At 34.4% G+C, this 16,899-nt stretch overlaps 1 protein-coding gene across 10 annotated transcripts in view; it reads right to left on the bottom strand.

Annotated features, from left to right (window-relative positions):
- Positions 1 to 4,329: 4,329 nt before the first annotated feature.
- Positions 4,330 to 16,899, bottom strand: part of LOC126745325 (C-type lectin 37Db-like) — a 501,974-nt gene continuing 489,404 nt past the window's right edge. For 7 of the 10 annotated variants that reach the window (XM_050453110.1, XM_050453104.1, XM_050453114.1 and 4 more), the window contains 2 exons: positions 4,811 to 4,972; positions 4,330 to 4,751 (listed from right to left, as the gene is read on the bottom strand). In XM_050453110.1, coding sequence (XP_050309067.1) covers positions 4,501 to 4,751; positions 4,811 to 4,972 — 413 coding nt within the window. In that variant the 3' untranslated portion in view covers positions 4,330 to 4,500. The remainder of the gene's footprint in view (positions 4,752 to 4,810; positions 4,973 to 16,899) is intronic. The other 3 variants (XM_050453113.1, XM_050453115.1, XM_050453111.1) reach the window with 1 other exon arrangement.

Here is a 16,899-nt window from a genome sequence, read left to right on the forward strand (position 1 = left end):
AAGGTGTTTGCGAATGGATGATATTCATACAAGGGAAGAGCGTAAAAGTGAAGACAACCTAGCTCCAATTCGAAAAGTTTTTGAAGCAGTGGTGCAAAATTGCTAAAAACATTACTCTGTGGGAAAACATACAACAATCGACGAAATGCTGTGGGCTTTTAGGGGCCGATGTCGTTTTAGGATGTATATACTCAATAAGCCGGCCCGATATGGATTCAAAGTATTCTCACTGACAGACTCAAAGTCTTTTTATACTCTAAATATGGAAATGTATTGTGGCAAACAACCTGCAGGGAAGTATTCAGTAAGTAACAACGCTTCCGATGTGGTTGAAAGGCTGTGCCTACCAATATCGAAATCCCGAAGGAACGTGACAATGGATAATTGGTTCACCTCGGTTGAAGTGGCCAACAGATTACTAAATAATCATCAGTTGACCATAGTGGGCACCCTTAGGAAAAATAAGCGTCAAATTCTAAAAGAGTTTTTTACCGTACGACCAGAAAAGTCAAGTATGTTTGGCTACTAAAGATTTGACTATTGTATCGTATATCCAAAAAAAAAACAAGCAGGTGATATTGCTATCGACGTTACATCATGACGATTCTATTGATGCTTTATCTGGAGCAGTCAAGCCAGAAATCATTACTATTTATAATTCTACCAAATGTGGACTCGATACTGTCGACCAACTTACCGCAAAGTATAATGTTGCTAGAAATACGCGTAGATGGCCCATGGTAGTCTTGTATGGGCTGCTCAATGTTGCTGGTGTTAACGCTCTTGTTATATATAGAAACAATAATATTAATAAAAGCAGCGTTGATAGAAAAAAAATTTTGAAACAACTTGATATGGAGCTCATATTGGACTACATGAAGAGTCTAGTAACCTCGCAATACTTGCCACGTGAAATTCGATAACTTGCTGCGAGGATTAGTGGTACTGAGTTGGTGGAAGTTGTCGAAAACGTTCAAAATAAACGGGGAAGATGCAACTTCTGTAAAGATCGTAAAACAAAATATACCTGCTGTTTTTGTAAAAAGTATATATGCCTCGAATATACTGTACCTATTTGTAAAGTTTGCAAAGAAAAAATTGCCATATAAATATTATAGTCAGTGAGGCGAAGCCTAAAATGTGTCATATGTTTAATTTTTACTTCTTAGGTTAACTAAGTAGAATATTGCGATTATTTTCTGTTAGAATATTACCTTTTGTTTGTTCTATTAATATCTCTAACAAAAAAATAAATTTTTGGATGTACTTACAAAAATGTAGTTTTTTTCCTTTGTGGGTATATTAGACCCAACGCGTTCCTTAGTGGTAGATTTTTTAAGACGCGTTTCCTCGAGGGTTAATCTAATAATTATGGAACAGTTAAAAGTTTGTTTTTCAAAAATTACCAATGATTTTGAGGTCTTAAAGTTCGAAAGAACTTCTTCACTAAGTTATACTTAGAAAGTTCAGTGTTTATTGCATGATACCGCCAGTTATGATGAAATATGTGGTTACATTATAAACAAGTTTTCGACAGAAACAAGCAAATTGGATAATAAAAAGACGTTTTTCAAAATCCGTACGTTACGATTTTCGAAAAGTTTTCGTTTGTCAACTGGCAGAAAGAAATAAATCGAAAAACAAAGCCCAAGCAGCAATAAGAAACTTCAATTGCGGGGCAAATATAAACATAAAATTTTTAAAAGTGACGGAACATACTTTAAAAACATCATCTTTATTGAAGAGAGGTTCGAATGTCGCTATACATATTAATTTTATTCATTCGCATAGAGTAAATGTCGCACAATCTTTCAGACTCTTTTTCGAGAGTCTGTTGCTCTGACAATACGAAATAACTATTTACATTCTACTTTGACGCTGGAATGACAGCTGCAGCAGCTAAATCATATTACGAGTTATGGAAAATTGCGAGGAAGATGTTTATGTAACATTGACTAATACTTAAAAAAATCCACTCAATCGTCAAGTAACTTATTTGTATGAACAGTGGCGACTCCAAAATTACGGCAGCAGAGACAGTACTGACATATTGGATGTTTTGAAAAGAAAACAGATAGAGCGTCTGGAGTGCAATATTAATTTATGTGCTGTGGAAGATTTCATCATTTGCGTTTTAATAACTGCAATAATGCAAAGAGTTTACAAGGCGGGATTAGCTGATGAAATGCTATTTATCGATAGAAGTGGATAGTGTAATCAGACTAATACTTGTGTGACTTTTATATTCGTTGGTAATAAAGTTGGTGATTTACTTATAGCTGTTATTTTGCACCCTAGCCAATCGCAGCACAATTATACTCTAGCTTTTCGAACAAAAAAGGTTTTTCTGAAAAAAACGTGCGGCAAGTTATTTCAAGCAAGAATAATTATGACGGATGACAGTAGTGCCGAGGGAAATGCATTAAGAGAGGTTTTTCTTAACAGCAGGTTATTGCTTTGTATATTCAACGTTACTCAGGTATTGTGGCGATAGTTGTAGCAGGGTGAACACGAAGTTAAAAAAGAAGATGGGCAGAAAGCTATGAATAGTTTTCGTAGTGAGAAGTTTGCAAAGACAATGCAGAAAGCAGAAATTAACTTATCAAATCTGCTAAATAGTGATAGAGTGAAAGAAAATTAGACATTAAAAATCCACTTTAGTAAGTTATGGGACCGTTGTGAAAAATGGTGTTTATCATATCGATGCGATATAGTTACTAGAGGTAACAACACAAATAATTATTGCGAGTCGTGGATAAGAACATTTAAAGACATTGTGCTACAACGCTGCAGCGTTTTTAACATGCAAGTTTTTAACATGTGCAGGTTGATAGAATTTATTTCAAACCCATTTGAATCCTATCATAAGAAACGACTTCTTCAGCTTGCTAATGGAAGATCTCGAAAACTTACCATAGCTTATGAAAAATTTTGTAAAGATAGCAAAGGAATAGATGAGATAACGCAAGTTGATGGCAGTACATATTTTGTAAAGTTAGGTAATTATTTATATATGGTAAATTCTGAGATGGCAACATGTGAGTGTCCTTTTGGAAGGGTAGATAAATATTGTAAGCATCTATGTGCTGTGGAAAAGCAATATGGTATTAGATTCACAACTTCAATATGTTTAATTAAAGAAGATCGCCAAAATTTTGCAAAATGGGCCCTAGGAGATGAATTTTCTTGGTAATTTTTTGACGATACTGCTAATTCCAGTACAAACCAAATTGTCTCAACTACAAACTCCATGCAACATACTATCGTTTATTTGTAAAAAGAATATCAACAAAAGAAAATATAGAAAAGTTTACGTCCAACCTACTTCAATCGCACGTCGCAAACATAGAAGCTTACCTTGCAGTGGAAGAATTCAGTCAGGAAGACTTACAAAAACAGAATCCCAAAAACGAAAACGTCCTCGTTTACATAATATTGTTTTAAATATTATTAACAATGAACCTATCGCAAAAAAACATTAATAACTTGTATATGATCCGACCCCGGTAGCACCGTGGGCAAAGCGTTCACGATGCAATCGTGTGGTCTCGGGTTCGAATCCCGGCATGGGCATGGTTGTTTGTGTTTGTCTTATAAAAAGCAAAACATTGTGGTTCGGAACCCACGTTAAACTGTAGGTCCATAAACAACAATATTGGGCGGCCATCGAAATACGACGCGAGTCCATTGTATTTGAGGAAGAAGAAGAACTTGTATACGTATTACCAGAGAAAATGTATATTTCTTAGTAAATGTACTTATACGGATTTGTACTTTGTACGAGTTTGTAAACCAATATTGCGCTACATTTCCGTGTTGATTTCACGACGGGCGGCGCGGTGTTGAAATGAACATGGAAACGTAAATATGCTACACGCTACCCGGATAGGTCCTAATATCTTTAACTATAGTTTTCTAGATGCTTGCTAGAGAGATGCTCATCTCTAGGATTTCTTTCTCCGAGGCCATATAAACCAACAATTCCTAGCATAATTATCTTCTTCAGTAGCACCAATGTTAGCATTGAAATCACCCAGGACTGTCCACCCAGATCCCGCTTAAAGCGTAATTAATCCTGTAAAAACTATCGAGATTTATCTATTTGGTACTTTTTCTAGCCTGTCTTATAATTTATTATGAAACGCATTAATTTCTTATTCTTTCGCTTGGGTTGTTGGAGCTTATATTTGGACTCCATTCAGATTTATCGGATTGGCCTTAAATCTTACAACATACGATCACTGACTGTTATGTAATCTTTTGATTTATGTTTAATGTTTTTAACAAAAATATTTATAAAATGAATTGTAAAATTTAATAAAATTCAAATTTCTAAAAATGACTTTTTATTAATGTTATGTACTATCATACAAGTATTTTTTTAATAATAACTAACCTAACCTAACTTAGCTTAGCGTAGCTTAATGTTATAACGAACTTATTTAATTATCGTATTAAGAAAATAATAATTATATGTACGTTAAATTTTTTGTAATACTTTTATTGCCCATTACAGCATTTCGACTGACAAATAAATCCAATTTTGTTTTGACACGGAAGGTCATTCCAGGAATATTTGTTGGCATTTTCTAAGATTAGTTCAACGCAACTTTCTATCTTTCCAGCATTATCTGGTTGTCCTGGAGCAAAATTAGCATAAATTAGAGATTTTCCACCTGAAAACCAAACGAAGTCCGTACTACACGCTCCGTTTCTTGTAGCAGATGTCCAATAGCCGTTATTAACTCCAACTAAAATGAAAATACATGTAGGAGAAACATGTAGAATAATATCATTCCAATGCTTATACCTGTGGTTGGATAATTGGCTAAAATAGCTTCAATGGCGTTTTCTTCAGACGCTGAGTTTATTGAAATCAGTTCCATTCCATTCTGTTGACATAAAACACTAGCTTGGTACCAGGTTACTTTTTGAGTGCCGACTAAGTATTCCTTTGGACAGCTGCTACAATCTAGTATAAATAAGAATATAAATATTATCGTAATAGTAATAAAAACAATAATAATATTGCTATAAACAAATTCTAGTAAAGGATTTAAGATAAGATATGGTTGCCCATTTTCTAGGACCATTCAGCATTTAACCAAAGGATATCAAATATTTGCACATATCCCATGCAAACAAGGAGATTGATACTAAAATTAAATTCTTTGCAAGGATAAGAGTCACTGTATTATAACTAAGATTGTGCCATCTTAATTGATCAAACGGTAACCAGCAATATACGCAAAGAAAATCTCGGAATATAGTTACCAAGAACTAGAATAATCAAGATAAATAAACAAAGATCTACAAAAAGGAGTATTACTAGTAACAGGTCGAAATGTTTCGAAATGTCAATGACCCAGTACCCGATGACGTCACTTGATCGACGTTGAGTAATGACCCCCAGAGAATACTCATTGAAAAGAGTCTGAGGGATTTCCGAGCAAACAGTACAAATAAGTACAATTCAAGATGAAAACTTATTTCAAAATTATTGCATCAATAGCCAAATTGTATATCCAAAGTACAGTTTTATTATTTACATCTAAAATCGAAGTTTTGGATTCCAAAAGAAACTTTCATATTGTTAGAGTTGATTTACATTCTGGTAGCCTAGCAAACTTTATTGGTCAAAAATGCCTCAATTAGCTTGGTATTACTAATACTACTGGAACATTAAGTTGTATTATTCGACCGATAAGTCAAACAGAACCTCAATTTTATTTCGATTCTTTTCTTTTTTTAAACTTTGTGCAGAGATAATAAAAATCATATATCCAATTTAAAGCTGAACGACCATTGATTCGATATTCTAGCACCAGTAGACTTGGTGCTGCCTTTGCTATCATTATAAGAAAAGGTCACGTTTTAGGGCAGCCGGGTCAACCCATTGCCTTGGAAATTGCGTTTGGTTGTATTAAATCTGAATCCTAATCGTATCCTGTAAGTAATACCTCAGTAATATAGCTTATATTCTGAATTCATAAAACATTACATACCTAATATGAGTCCGTATTTCATGTGAGAATCAAAAACCCGTCAAAGGTTTTAGGGGACTAAATCTTAATAATACGTTGCTTTCTGGCCCAAAATTACAAGCAAATCTATCATAAATATTAAATTAAAAAAAATTAAATATAATTTCGTGTATTTCCTACAGTTTTTCGGGTTGATATAAAACAATTCTATCTGTAGATAAAAATTGTCCAGAAACATCAAGATTATTAAAGACTACTTAAACGTTTTAATCCCAAGGAGCCTCTTAGAGACTTTCGACTCAACACAGTTACTTTTGGAGTAACTTCTAGTCCGTACTTAGCTATTCGTAAACTAAGAGAGCTGATACACCAAGAATGTTCTAAATACCCTAAAGCTTCAGATATTCTTTTAAACAATACATTTATGGATGACCGTTGAAGAATAGCGCCATATGGCATCATCATCCAGGGTAGCAGGGCATCACAAAACTGGTGGGGAAGGAAATGCCAATACTGTGGCCTCTCAAAGCAGAACCAGAGGACTAAACCACTGGCTAGGAGGTTGCTTTAAGGTTAACAAGAATGACCTAACACAAAGGCTTAAACTCGAAAGAATTTACAAATATCATACACAGACAGTTCAAAAATGACCACAACAGGGCTGTCAAGAGTGTAGCGACGGCAATTGAGGACTAGCTTTCTCGCTTGGTAGATAATCGCCGGTCTTTCAGGCGGAAGGGTTCTCTACTCTCGAGATGGTTATAAGAGAAGAAGTTAAAGAGTTTTCATTTACTCCGACAGCCAGGTTATCCTAAGCCGAGGACCCAGGACCAGTTATCAACTGGTCCAAGAGAGCAAGGATGCGCTAGGACCTTGGGTAGTAGGAAGGCAGTTCAACTATATTGGGTTCGGGGACACAGCGGAGTGGAGAGCAATGAGTGGGTGGAGAAATTCGTCAGGCTCAGATCATCTCTTACACCAAGCACATTTTCCATATCCTAAACAACTTCGTATGGGAAATGACTAAAGAAAATTGGAGTAGAAACATCAATTGCCAATAGGCCAAAGAGCTGTTATCAAATCCAACTAAAGCTAGGAAAGCGTCGTTCCTGTCTCGCCACTGAGAGATTATAGCAGACTTGACTGGACTCCTAACAGGTCACTATAGGCTCAACCAACATCTGCAAATCTTGGGCCTAGTTCGCAGTGCCCTACTTGTTGCGTGGCGAAGAAAACGGCGTATTAATTTACAGAATGAATGTGCAAGATAGGCTAGGATTCGGAGAGAAACCATGGGTTCCCTCTTCTTGCCACGAGAAGAACTAAAGGACCTTAACTGGGAAGGTCTGCTCTCCTTTATTAGGAGGATGGGTTGTCTGCTTAGAGGGACTAAGGAGAGTGGCCAACGGTAACGTCAGGGTTTCAGGGATTGGTGGAACGGGACTTTAAGGCATACCATTACTACTACTATGAATCATCTTTGTGCTGGAACCTAGGTAGCAAGATGACGTAATTTTACGAACGTCTTTTTTACGTCAGTGAAATACGTCATTATGTCATCCTGATTGGTCATTTCACATTAATTATCGTCTACATTTTGATCTTTAAAATGAGTTTCTTTTACCAGAGGAAGTTTGAGTTTTTTTCATTACATAATTAATTAACAACATCAAAATTTTAAAGTAAAAAGAAAATTACTTTTTTAATAGCTATTGTACTTGCTTCTGCCATGTGTTCATGGACATGGTGGACGGCCATATTGTGCAAAAAAACTATATAATTTACTTCCTATGGCATTTTTGCAGCAGCAGTCTTCAAAAGCTCCATTTGTTTAAGGAAATCAACATTTTCCTTTTTTGTTATTTGATTTAATTTTATTAGATTTTTGACAGTTTGGAATTTTCAGTTGAGAAATACAAGCATTAATTTCTATTAGTATGCCTTATTATAGTTATCTAATGTATGATTTTTTATATAAGTATATGTAAAAAACGACATTGTTTATAAAAAGATGTTATATTTACTACTCAGGAGGTAATGTGAGGTAAAGGTACAAAATAACATAAATATTAACTTTAAATTAGACACTGGTGCAGAAATAAATGCATTACCTGCTAAATTTTTGGCCAATTTGGGGATACATCCCAATAATTTACTACCGTCAAATTTTAAAATCACAACTTATACAGGGTCTAAAATCGACATTTTGGGAAAATGTTCTTTGCTATGTACATTATTATACATATAAGAACTTACTGGCCTTTTACCCGTCAACCAAATTAGAATCCCCTTTTTGTAAAAACAGGAATAACCTTATAATTTTTTAATGAATTTGGAAATATTTCTTTTTCGAAGGACATATTAATGAGATATGTTAATGGTCCGATGCAAGCCTCCGCGGTCTTTTTAAATACAGAAAAAGGAATTTTATCAGGTCCTCCAGACTTTTTATTTTTAAGTTTATTTTTTATAATATTCTAAACTTCCCCTCACTGAAAGGAATAATGTATGATAAGGTATACTGTAATGTATATACTCATACTATGCGAAAAACATGCAAAATATACCGGGTGGTGCGTCGCCGAGCGGAACAGGAAATCCCATGTAAATTTTAAGGGGGTCAATTATTGGCTTCTATAAATGACACTTTTTAAATGACCCCACAAAAAGAAGTCACTCGGTGAAAGATCAGGTGACCTGGTTTTTGCCAAAGTATCCGGTACCGTGGACCAATAATATTGCCGTTAAAAGCATTTTTCAAGCACTCTCTAACCATACGGGCATTATGGGCCGGGCAACCATCCAGATCATTTGATCTTCCTGAACAACTTCTTCCAAGGCGAGTCCAATTTGATTTTGAAATAAGTCCAAATAGGTTTCAGCTGTTAGGTTACAGTCCATAAAAAAGGGTCCAATGATATGGTGTCCAATAATTCCCACGAGTACATTTGTTTATTGTGTCCGAGTATGAACAAAGCGACGTTCATTGTCTTGTCTCCAATACCGGCAATTCTGAACATTTGGTTCATTATTGAGGGTAAAAGTACATTAATCGGTAAAACAAATATTTCTTAAAAAATACCTATTATTATTTGCTCCTTCCATCATTTCAAAACAAAATGCCATTCTTCGCTCTTCATCTCCTTCCTGCAGCTCTTGATGTTTTTCGAATTTATACGAATAATATTTGTGTTTTTTTAAAGTGCGCAATACCGTTGTATGATGTTTATTTACCTCTTGCCCAAGAACCCTCGTACTAACCATCTTGTTTTCCTCCACACTCAGTAGAATATTAAGAATTCTGTTCTCTCTTTCTTCGGCTCTATTTTCGATATTCTGAGTTGAACATTTACAATTATTTATTACGGTACCTTTGGACTCGAACTTATTGACAATACGTTTTATAGTTGAAATGGACGGAATGGGCTTGGTGGGGAAATAAACTGAAAACATTTCAGATACTACTCTAAAACTGTTTCCCGCATAATGCCACTTAATAATGGCTATTTTTTCGTCGATTAAATAATTCATACTTGTTTTCAAATATCGACTGTCACTGATTTATTGACACTTTTCCTCACGTCAGTGACAATATTCATTTTACTGGTGCCCGTTTGTTTTTACCTGAACCGAAAATTTGCTAATTTTGCAATTACATTTAATTGAATAATTCAAGATTCGCATATTAAAATTTTTTGAAACATAAATGACCCCCTTAAAATTTACATGGGTTTTCCTATGTTCCGCTCGGCGACGCACCACCCGGTATATTCTGGATATTAGATAAATTATCTTTATTTTGTTTTAAAGGGCTTACATACTTGCAATCAAATAAGGTCTGCTCAATGCCTATACCCCTTATTATAAATATAAAGTACAACCAGTAACTGATTGTAAAGTGACGAATAACCGGCCTGATATTGTGGTACTAAATAAAATGGATAATAAAGTATTTCTAATTGACCTTGCTTATCCAAATAATAACAAATTATTGGATAAACATCAGAACAAACAAGCTAAATAGGCAGACCTTGCTGTAGAAATCAAACAGATATTGCATGAAAATAATTTCAAAGTAATAACAATAATTGTTTCGGCTACAGACCTAGTCCCGAAAATTTTCCACGAAAATATATCTAAGCTTGGACTTCTGGATTTTTATAACCCCTTTATAAAAATCCAGATGGCAACAATTCTCAATACATGCCGCACAGTCACAAAATTTCTTGCAGTTTAATAATCGACCCGATTCCCTTTCATACGTATCTGGGAAAGGTAAATTTTATCCAGCATTTATTGAGATGAAAGAAAGTTCCAGCCAATTATAATGATGTTTTTTTTATTTGTAAAGTCTTATTATTCTGAACAAAGCCTTTTTATCAACCGAAGCTATGAAAAAAAAAATTGTCTTAAATAATTGTTTTTTAAAGATAAATTGTTCGACTTTTAATGAACACGTTTGTTAGTTTGTAGCAATTTTCCTTTTAACGATATTTTTACCTTATATAAGCACGGTTTTATGTCTGGCGAATGGAGTAGTGAGATCCTCTCATTTTATATTTATTGATATTCCCAGGGCGTTACTTAATTTTGTTTTGTATTTAATTAATTAAAGAGAGATGTAATTAAACATTAATTTAATTAAAAAATCTTAGTTAGCGCATAGTAATATACAGGGTGTCTCCTTTCAAATAGTCAAAAATGCTACAGTATATACAAGAACCATAAAAAAGTTTGAGATAGAACATCGATGGTCGGAAATGCCTCGTTTCCAAAACACTGGGTGTTGAAATTTTCAAAAAAAACATTTTTTCCCTCTGTATTAATAACGTTTTAAGCGATTTAAATGAATTTTTTAGGTTTTAAATGATAGCTGGTGAGGCAACTTTTTGAGGATTTGCAAATAATTTGACTTGTTCAGGGACAGACTTGCAGCACATGCACGTTAAATTTTTTATAAAAAAATAGGTACGCCACTATTTTTTTGAAAAAAAAAAATTTTTTTTCAGAATATTTTGTTTATTTCTAACAACACACAGCCCTTGCATTTTTGCTGTCCGAAAAACCATTTTGGTGCAAAAAAATAAAATCCATACCAGAGTTCTTTATTGTATTAGTTTTTTTTTATATTTCCCAAAAATTTTAGGCAGTTATTCATGGTAATCTTCATAAAATAATTAATAATAATAACAAAGTGTGTACATGTTTTTGTTATGTTTAGTGTCGTTGCATACCTATTATCGTATTTTTACGGTATGGGAGACACTTTTTTTAGGAGATCGGATCGGAAGTCAATTTTTGCAGAAGATTCAGATACCATACTCAATTGCAAATAATGTTGTTAGACAGAATATTAGAGATCAGAGAGAACTGGTGGCTGTCCAGCGCATTTCGCTCATATTGTAAGGGCTTTCTTAGATCAGAACTACAACAACAGGTGGATTGGTAGAGGTGGTCCAGTCTCTTGGCCAGCAAGGTTATCTGATCTGACACCTCTAGACTTTTTTTCTGGGGCGCCATTTTTTTTTTAATGGTAAACAAGCACAAGAGGAAAGTCCTATGTCACTCTTGGAGTGGTGCTTGCGCGAAGATATTTTTGGGCATTTATCTTGAATCGCTGTAGGTTGTATGCGTCGGGAAATATGTGAGGTGGAAGCCCGTTCCACAAAGAAGATGTTCTCCAGATGAATGAGTCCCGATACAGCGACGTCCTTGGGGTAGGCAGGTGGACTCGATGTTGATGAGCCGCAACTGCTAGACGCGTCCTTCTTGCCGGAGCAGCTCTGGGTGGAATCAGACCTGCCAGCTCAGAGGAGCACTTACCGTGATAATAACGGTAGAATAAAGATCAGCCACCTTTCTCCTGTGCTCCAGACTATCCAGACTCTTTGTCAGTTCTGGTTTGTCGATAAGACGAATAGCTCTCTTCTGTATAGAATCCAGCAGGTTTAAACTATGCTTAGGTGCAGAGCTCCAGACATGCGAGCAATACTCGAGGGAAGGGCGTATTTGAGCCTTATAAAGAGTCAGCAGCTGTTCTGGCGTATAACACTGGTCATGTAACAGCTTATCTATACAACACCTGTAATCAACAAAAAAGACCTAGATACTAGAGTTGTGGTAGCTGCGGACTTTCTGAGAAACGATCTAGGGGTCTTTGCTCATGTACAGGGTGGGCCAATTTAGACGTTTTCTTATGGGAAGTCATGTCCCTGTTAGAGATAAAAAAATTTTTACCTCCATTCTCCGGGCTCAAATTTTAAAAGAAGTTTATTGAAGCAAATGAAATTTTGCTATGGCAAACAGTTTGGCCGCTAGAGGGCGTTTCTGAAATTTGGTCATTTTCGTTTTTCGGCTATGGCTGTTGTGTTTTTAAAGATAAATGATTTCTGTAAAGACTTTCTTATAGCACTTTTAAGCGCTTAACATGCTCATGATATTTAAATTTATACAGGGTGCTTCATTATAAATTTTTTTTTTTTTTTAAATGGAATGCTTATTATTTTTTTGCATTTTCTTGTAGCCCTTAAAATTCCCTTTTCAAATATATATAACACTAATAATCTAAATTTAATAGTTTACGATATATAAATAAATTTCTTAAATATTAAAAACACGTAGGTAATGACCCGCCATTTTAATCGCGTAAACGGAAGAGTAGGCGTGTTTTAAACTGCTATAAGTGAAGCTTAATATTTACATAAACAAACTTGTTTTTATAATCTATGTTTTCCTTTGTATTTATATTTTGATATTAGAATCCAAAAACGTATCAATTTTTCAAAAAATTCCATATGATTAGAAGTTTTATCAAATATAATGAGAATTTAAGGGCCTGCGATATCAACGTCCTTATTAAAAATAAGTGCAGTTATTTAAGACACTCAAAGATTAAAAAAGGACGTTATAGGTTCTGTATTTTTTATTTGTGATACTTCAGTAAGCGCTTTTAAAAATCAAAAGTAAATTAAACAATAGCTCCTGTTTTATTAAATATTAATTATATTAATGGACAAATACAGTTATAAAAACAAAATAATACTGTAAAAAAAAAAAAAAGTATTTATTTATTTATTTATTTTAAACTTAGAATATGAACTAACAAACAAAAAGTAAAAATCAGATTTTATTATTTTATTGATATTTTAACTAAAACTGCAACTCTATATATTACGTACTTATAACAAGTGTTCAAACTGAGCTCCTTCCTGATCAATGCACCAGCGGCTACGTTTTTCAACATTATCAACAGCGTTTCTTAATTCAATATTTGTTATTGTTGCAAATGCATTATGTAAAGCTTCTTCTAACATTACTCTTGAAGTAATTGGCTGTTGGTATACCAAGTCTTTTATTCTTCCCCAAAGATAAAAATCTAAGGGTGTTAAGTCAGGGGATCTAGGCGGCCAACGTATTGGACCTTGATTTCCTATCCACTGCTCACCAAACTGCTCATTTAAATAATTACTAACCACTCTAGAATTGTGCGGTGGCGCACCATCCTGCTGGAAAAATATAGGATGCCTCTGCTGGGCTAGAGGCAATTCCTCTAGGAAGCGCTCAACTTGCGTTTGCAGAATTTGTAAATATCGCTCTGAATTTAACTGTCCATCATAAATATAGGGACCAATAAATCTACCACAAAATATGCCTACCCATACACTAAAACTGTAACGGCCTTGATTTCTTACAGCCACCGTTGCGTTAGGATTTGCTCGAGCCCAGGTATACCTATTATACCTATTAAAAATGCCTGCACTACTAATCGATGCTTCATCCGTCCAAATACAATTGTAGCCAAATGTTGTATCTTGACCACACTTTTGCAAATACCACCGACAGAATTCCAATCTTCTATCACGATCCGCAGGAAAGAGATGATGAACTTTTCGGGTTCGATAAGCTTTATACCTATATTTTTTTAAAATCCGTCTTGCAGAGGTCCTTGGCACACCAGTTTCTACTTCCAATTTCCGGGTGGATAGATTAGAGTTATTTTCAATTGCACCCAAAACTGTTATATCCAATAGTTCTTGATCGTCATTTATATTATTATTAGCATTTCTTCGCGGTTTAGCAAAAGAACCAAAATTAATAAGGTTTCTTTTTAATTTCTCAAACAGCGTACTATGTAGCTGCCCCCGTTCTGGATATCGTCGTTGATATAAATTACAGGCCTCTCTTGTATTTTCATTACATTCAATAAAACATTTAATCATATCGAATTTTTCATAGTTTTGATACATTGTGATTATCACATAAAAGAAATACAAAGTAAAACAGATTATGAAAATAAGCTTGTTTATGTCAAAATGACGTATTACTCAAAGCAGTTTGACAACCGCCTACTCAACTTTTTACGCAATTGTTTCACCCGCCTACTCTGTTTTTTAGGCGTTTTAAATGGCACGGCATTATAATTTATTGATACTTAAGAAATCTATTTATATCTCCTAAACTAATGAATTTAGATTATAAGTGTTATATATATTTGAAAAGGGAATTTTAAGGGCTACAAGAAAATGCAAAAAAATAATATGCATTCTATTAAAAAAAAAAAAAAAATAATAATGAAGCACCCTGTATAAATTTAAATATCATGAGCATGTTAAGCGCTTAAAAATGCTATAAGAAAGTCTTTACAGAAATCATTTATCTTTAAAAACACAGCAGCCATAGCCGAAAAACGAAAATGACTAAATTTCAGAAACGCCCTCTAGCGGCCAAACTGTTTGCCATAGCAAAATTTCATTTGCTTCAATAAACTTCTTTTAAAATTTGAGCCCGGAGAATGGAGGTCAAAAATTTTTTTATCTCTAACAGGGACATGACTTCCCATAAGAAAACGTCTAAATTGGCCCACCCTGTACATTTTGGGGCAACAGGTGCAGAAGATGTGTGGAAATGCATGGAGGATACTCTGAGCATTTGGTTTGAATTGTTTCAATTGTTTATTGCTTCAATTGATCTTTTTAAGTTGTTTTTTATTTTTTTTTAATAAAGCCAGCCACTCCACTTTCGTTTTGACTTGATTAGTACTATTGTCTTCAAGCATTTTTGCAGAAAAAAAATGACTTATTCAAGTCAATCAATCTAAAAGAATTAATTTTTCTGGTTTGACTTATGATGGCATCAGAGAAAAACAAACCACCAGGTGGTGGCATGCCAGTCTTGAGGCACAAAGATATGCAGGTAGAATTTGTGAACTATTTCCTCTACGGTAAAATCTGAAGATGCGGTAATATAATTACACAGCAACGATAGCTTAATGTTACGATTCTGACCTCCGAATTGGTCGGAATACGTAATAAGTCGTTTGGATTTAACGAAATACTTTATATAAAATGAAATACAAGATCCCATCTTAGAATTACTCCTTGAAGTTTATGCTAATATATTATAACATTTTAAAAGTGATATTTCATTAAGAATAATCTTTAATTGAGGTATGCAAAATATCAATTTATAAACTCTGGTGATATCGTTATTTATTAATATATAAGGAACTGAATATCTAGTTAATTATCCTAGAAGCAATATATACAGTGTGGTGACTTTAGCTGGAATAAATTCAGTTAAAACTAATCAAATTTTATCTCGCAAAATTCCTGAGACTCGTTGATTTTTGTTTATTTTTTTTCACATTTCAAGATAGTTTTTGTATTTTTTCACCTACAGAGGGAGTCCAAATTAACCCAAACTTTTTTTTCAAATGGAAAGCCACTTTTTTAAACCCTCATTGAAAAGAGCCCTTTTTCCTGATTAAATGATTAAATTGCCCTATTTACTTTTGTGATTATCTAAAGGAGAAAAACGAAAAAAAAAACATTAAATTATTAAAAGTCTCGAAATATTTTGTGTTGGTAAATTTTTTGCGTTTGGCTTGTTTGTTTATTTTATTGGTATCGAGACATTTCCTGACATTGTTGTAGTGTCACTGTTAAAGTGAATTTCAACCAGTTGTTAAATAAGTTAACTAATATTGAAAAAATGCCTTATTTATCCGAATCCCACAAGATTGAAATCTTTATGATGATTGGTTATGGGGACAGAAGTCGTACTCAGCTAGAGGTTGTCCACTTATTCAGGCATAAATATCCAGATTTACCACCTATTAACCAAGGTACGGTTAGTAAAATCGAAAGCAGATTTCGAGAAGTTGGGCACGTGAGGGATGTTTCAAGACAAAGGTCTTCTAAAATCGATGAAAACACCCAATTACATGTATTGTTAGCGATGGAAGAAAATCCGGTAACTGCAGCCAGAAGAGTAGCTCGCGAAAATTTTATTCATCATAAATCTGTGCTAAAAATTTTAAAAAGTGCAAACAAACGACCTTATAAAATGCAACCCGTTCAAGAGTTATTGGAAGACGATCCAGATCGCAGAGTTCAGTTCTGTGAATTAATGATGAACGCCATTGACGAAAATCGCATATCTTCGGAGTGGATCCTTTTTTCTGATAACATTGACATTCACCCTAAATGGCCATGTTAATAAGCAGAACTGTCGCTACTGGTCTGACGAGAACCCACACTGGGTGAGGGAAACTAATACACAATATCCCCAGAAAACTAATGTTTGGGCTGGCATAATTGGCAGGCAAGTTATAGGGCCCATATTCTTCAATGATACTTTAACTGGGGAAAGATATCTAGAATTTCTTGAACATGAACTAGTTCCAGTCTTACGTGCCTTATATCTGAGTCAGTTCGATCCAGATTTGTATGATGAAAAAATCTGGATTCAACAAGATGGTGCTCCCCCACATTATGCCCGTAATGTACGCCAGTATTTAGATGACAATTTTCCAAACAGATGGATTGGTAGAAGGGGTGCAATCGAGTGGCCGGCACGTTCTCCCGATCTCACCCCACTTGTTTTTTTTCTGTGGGGACATTTAAAAAGTAAAATT

The sequence above is a fragment of the Anthonomus grandis genome, chromosome 15 (genome assembly GCF_022605725.1).
Source record: "Anthonomus grandis grandis chromosome 15, icAntGran1.3, whole genome shotgun sequence".
In the NCBI taxonomy this organism is placed as follows: domain Eukaryota; kingdom Metazoa; phylum Arthropoda; class Insecta; order Coleoptera; family Curculionidae; genus Anthonomus; species Anthonomus grandis.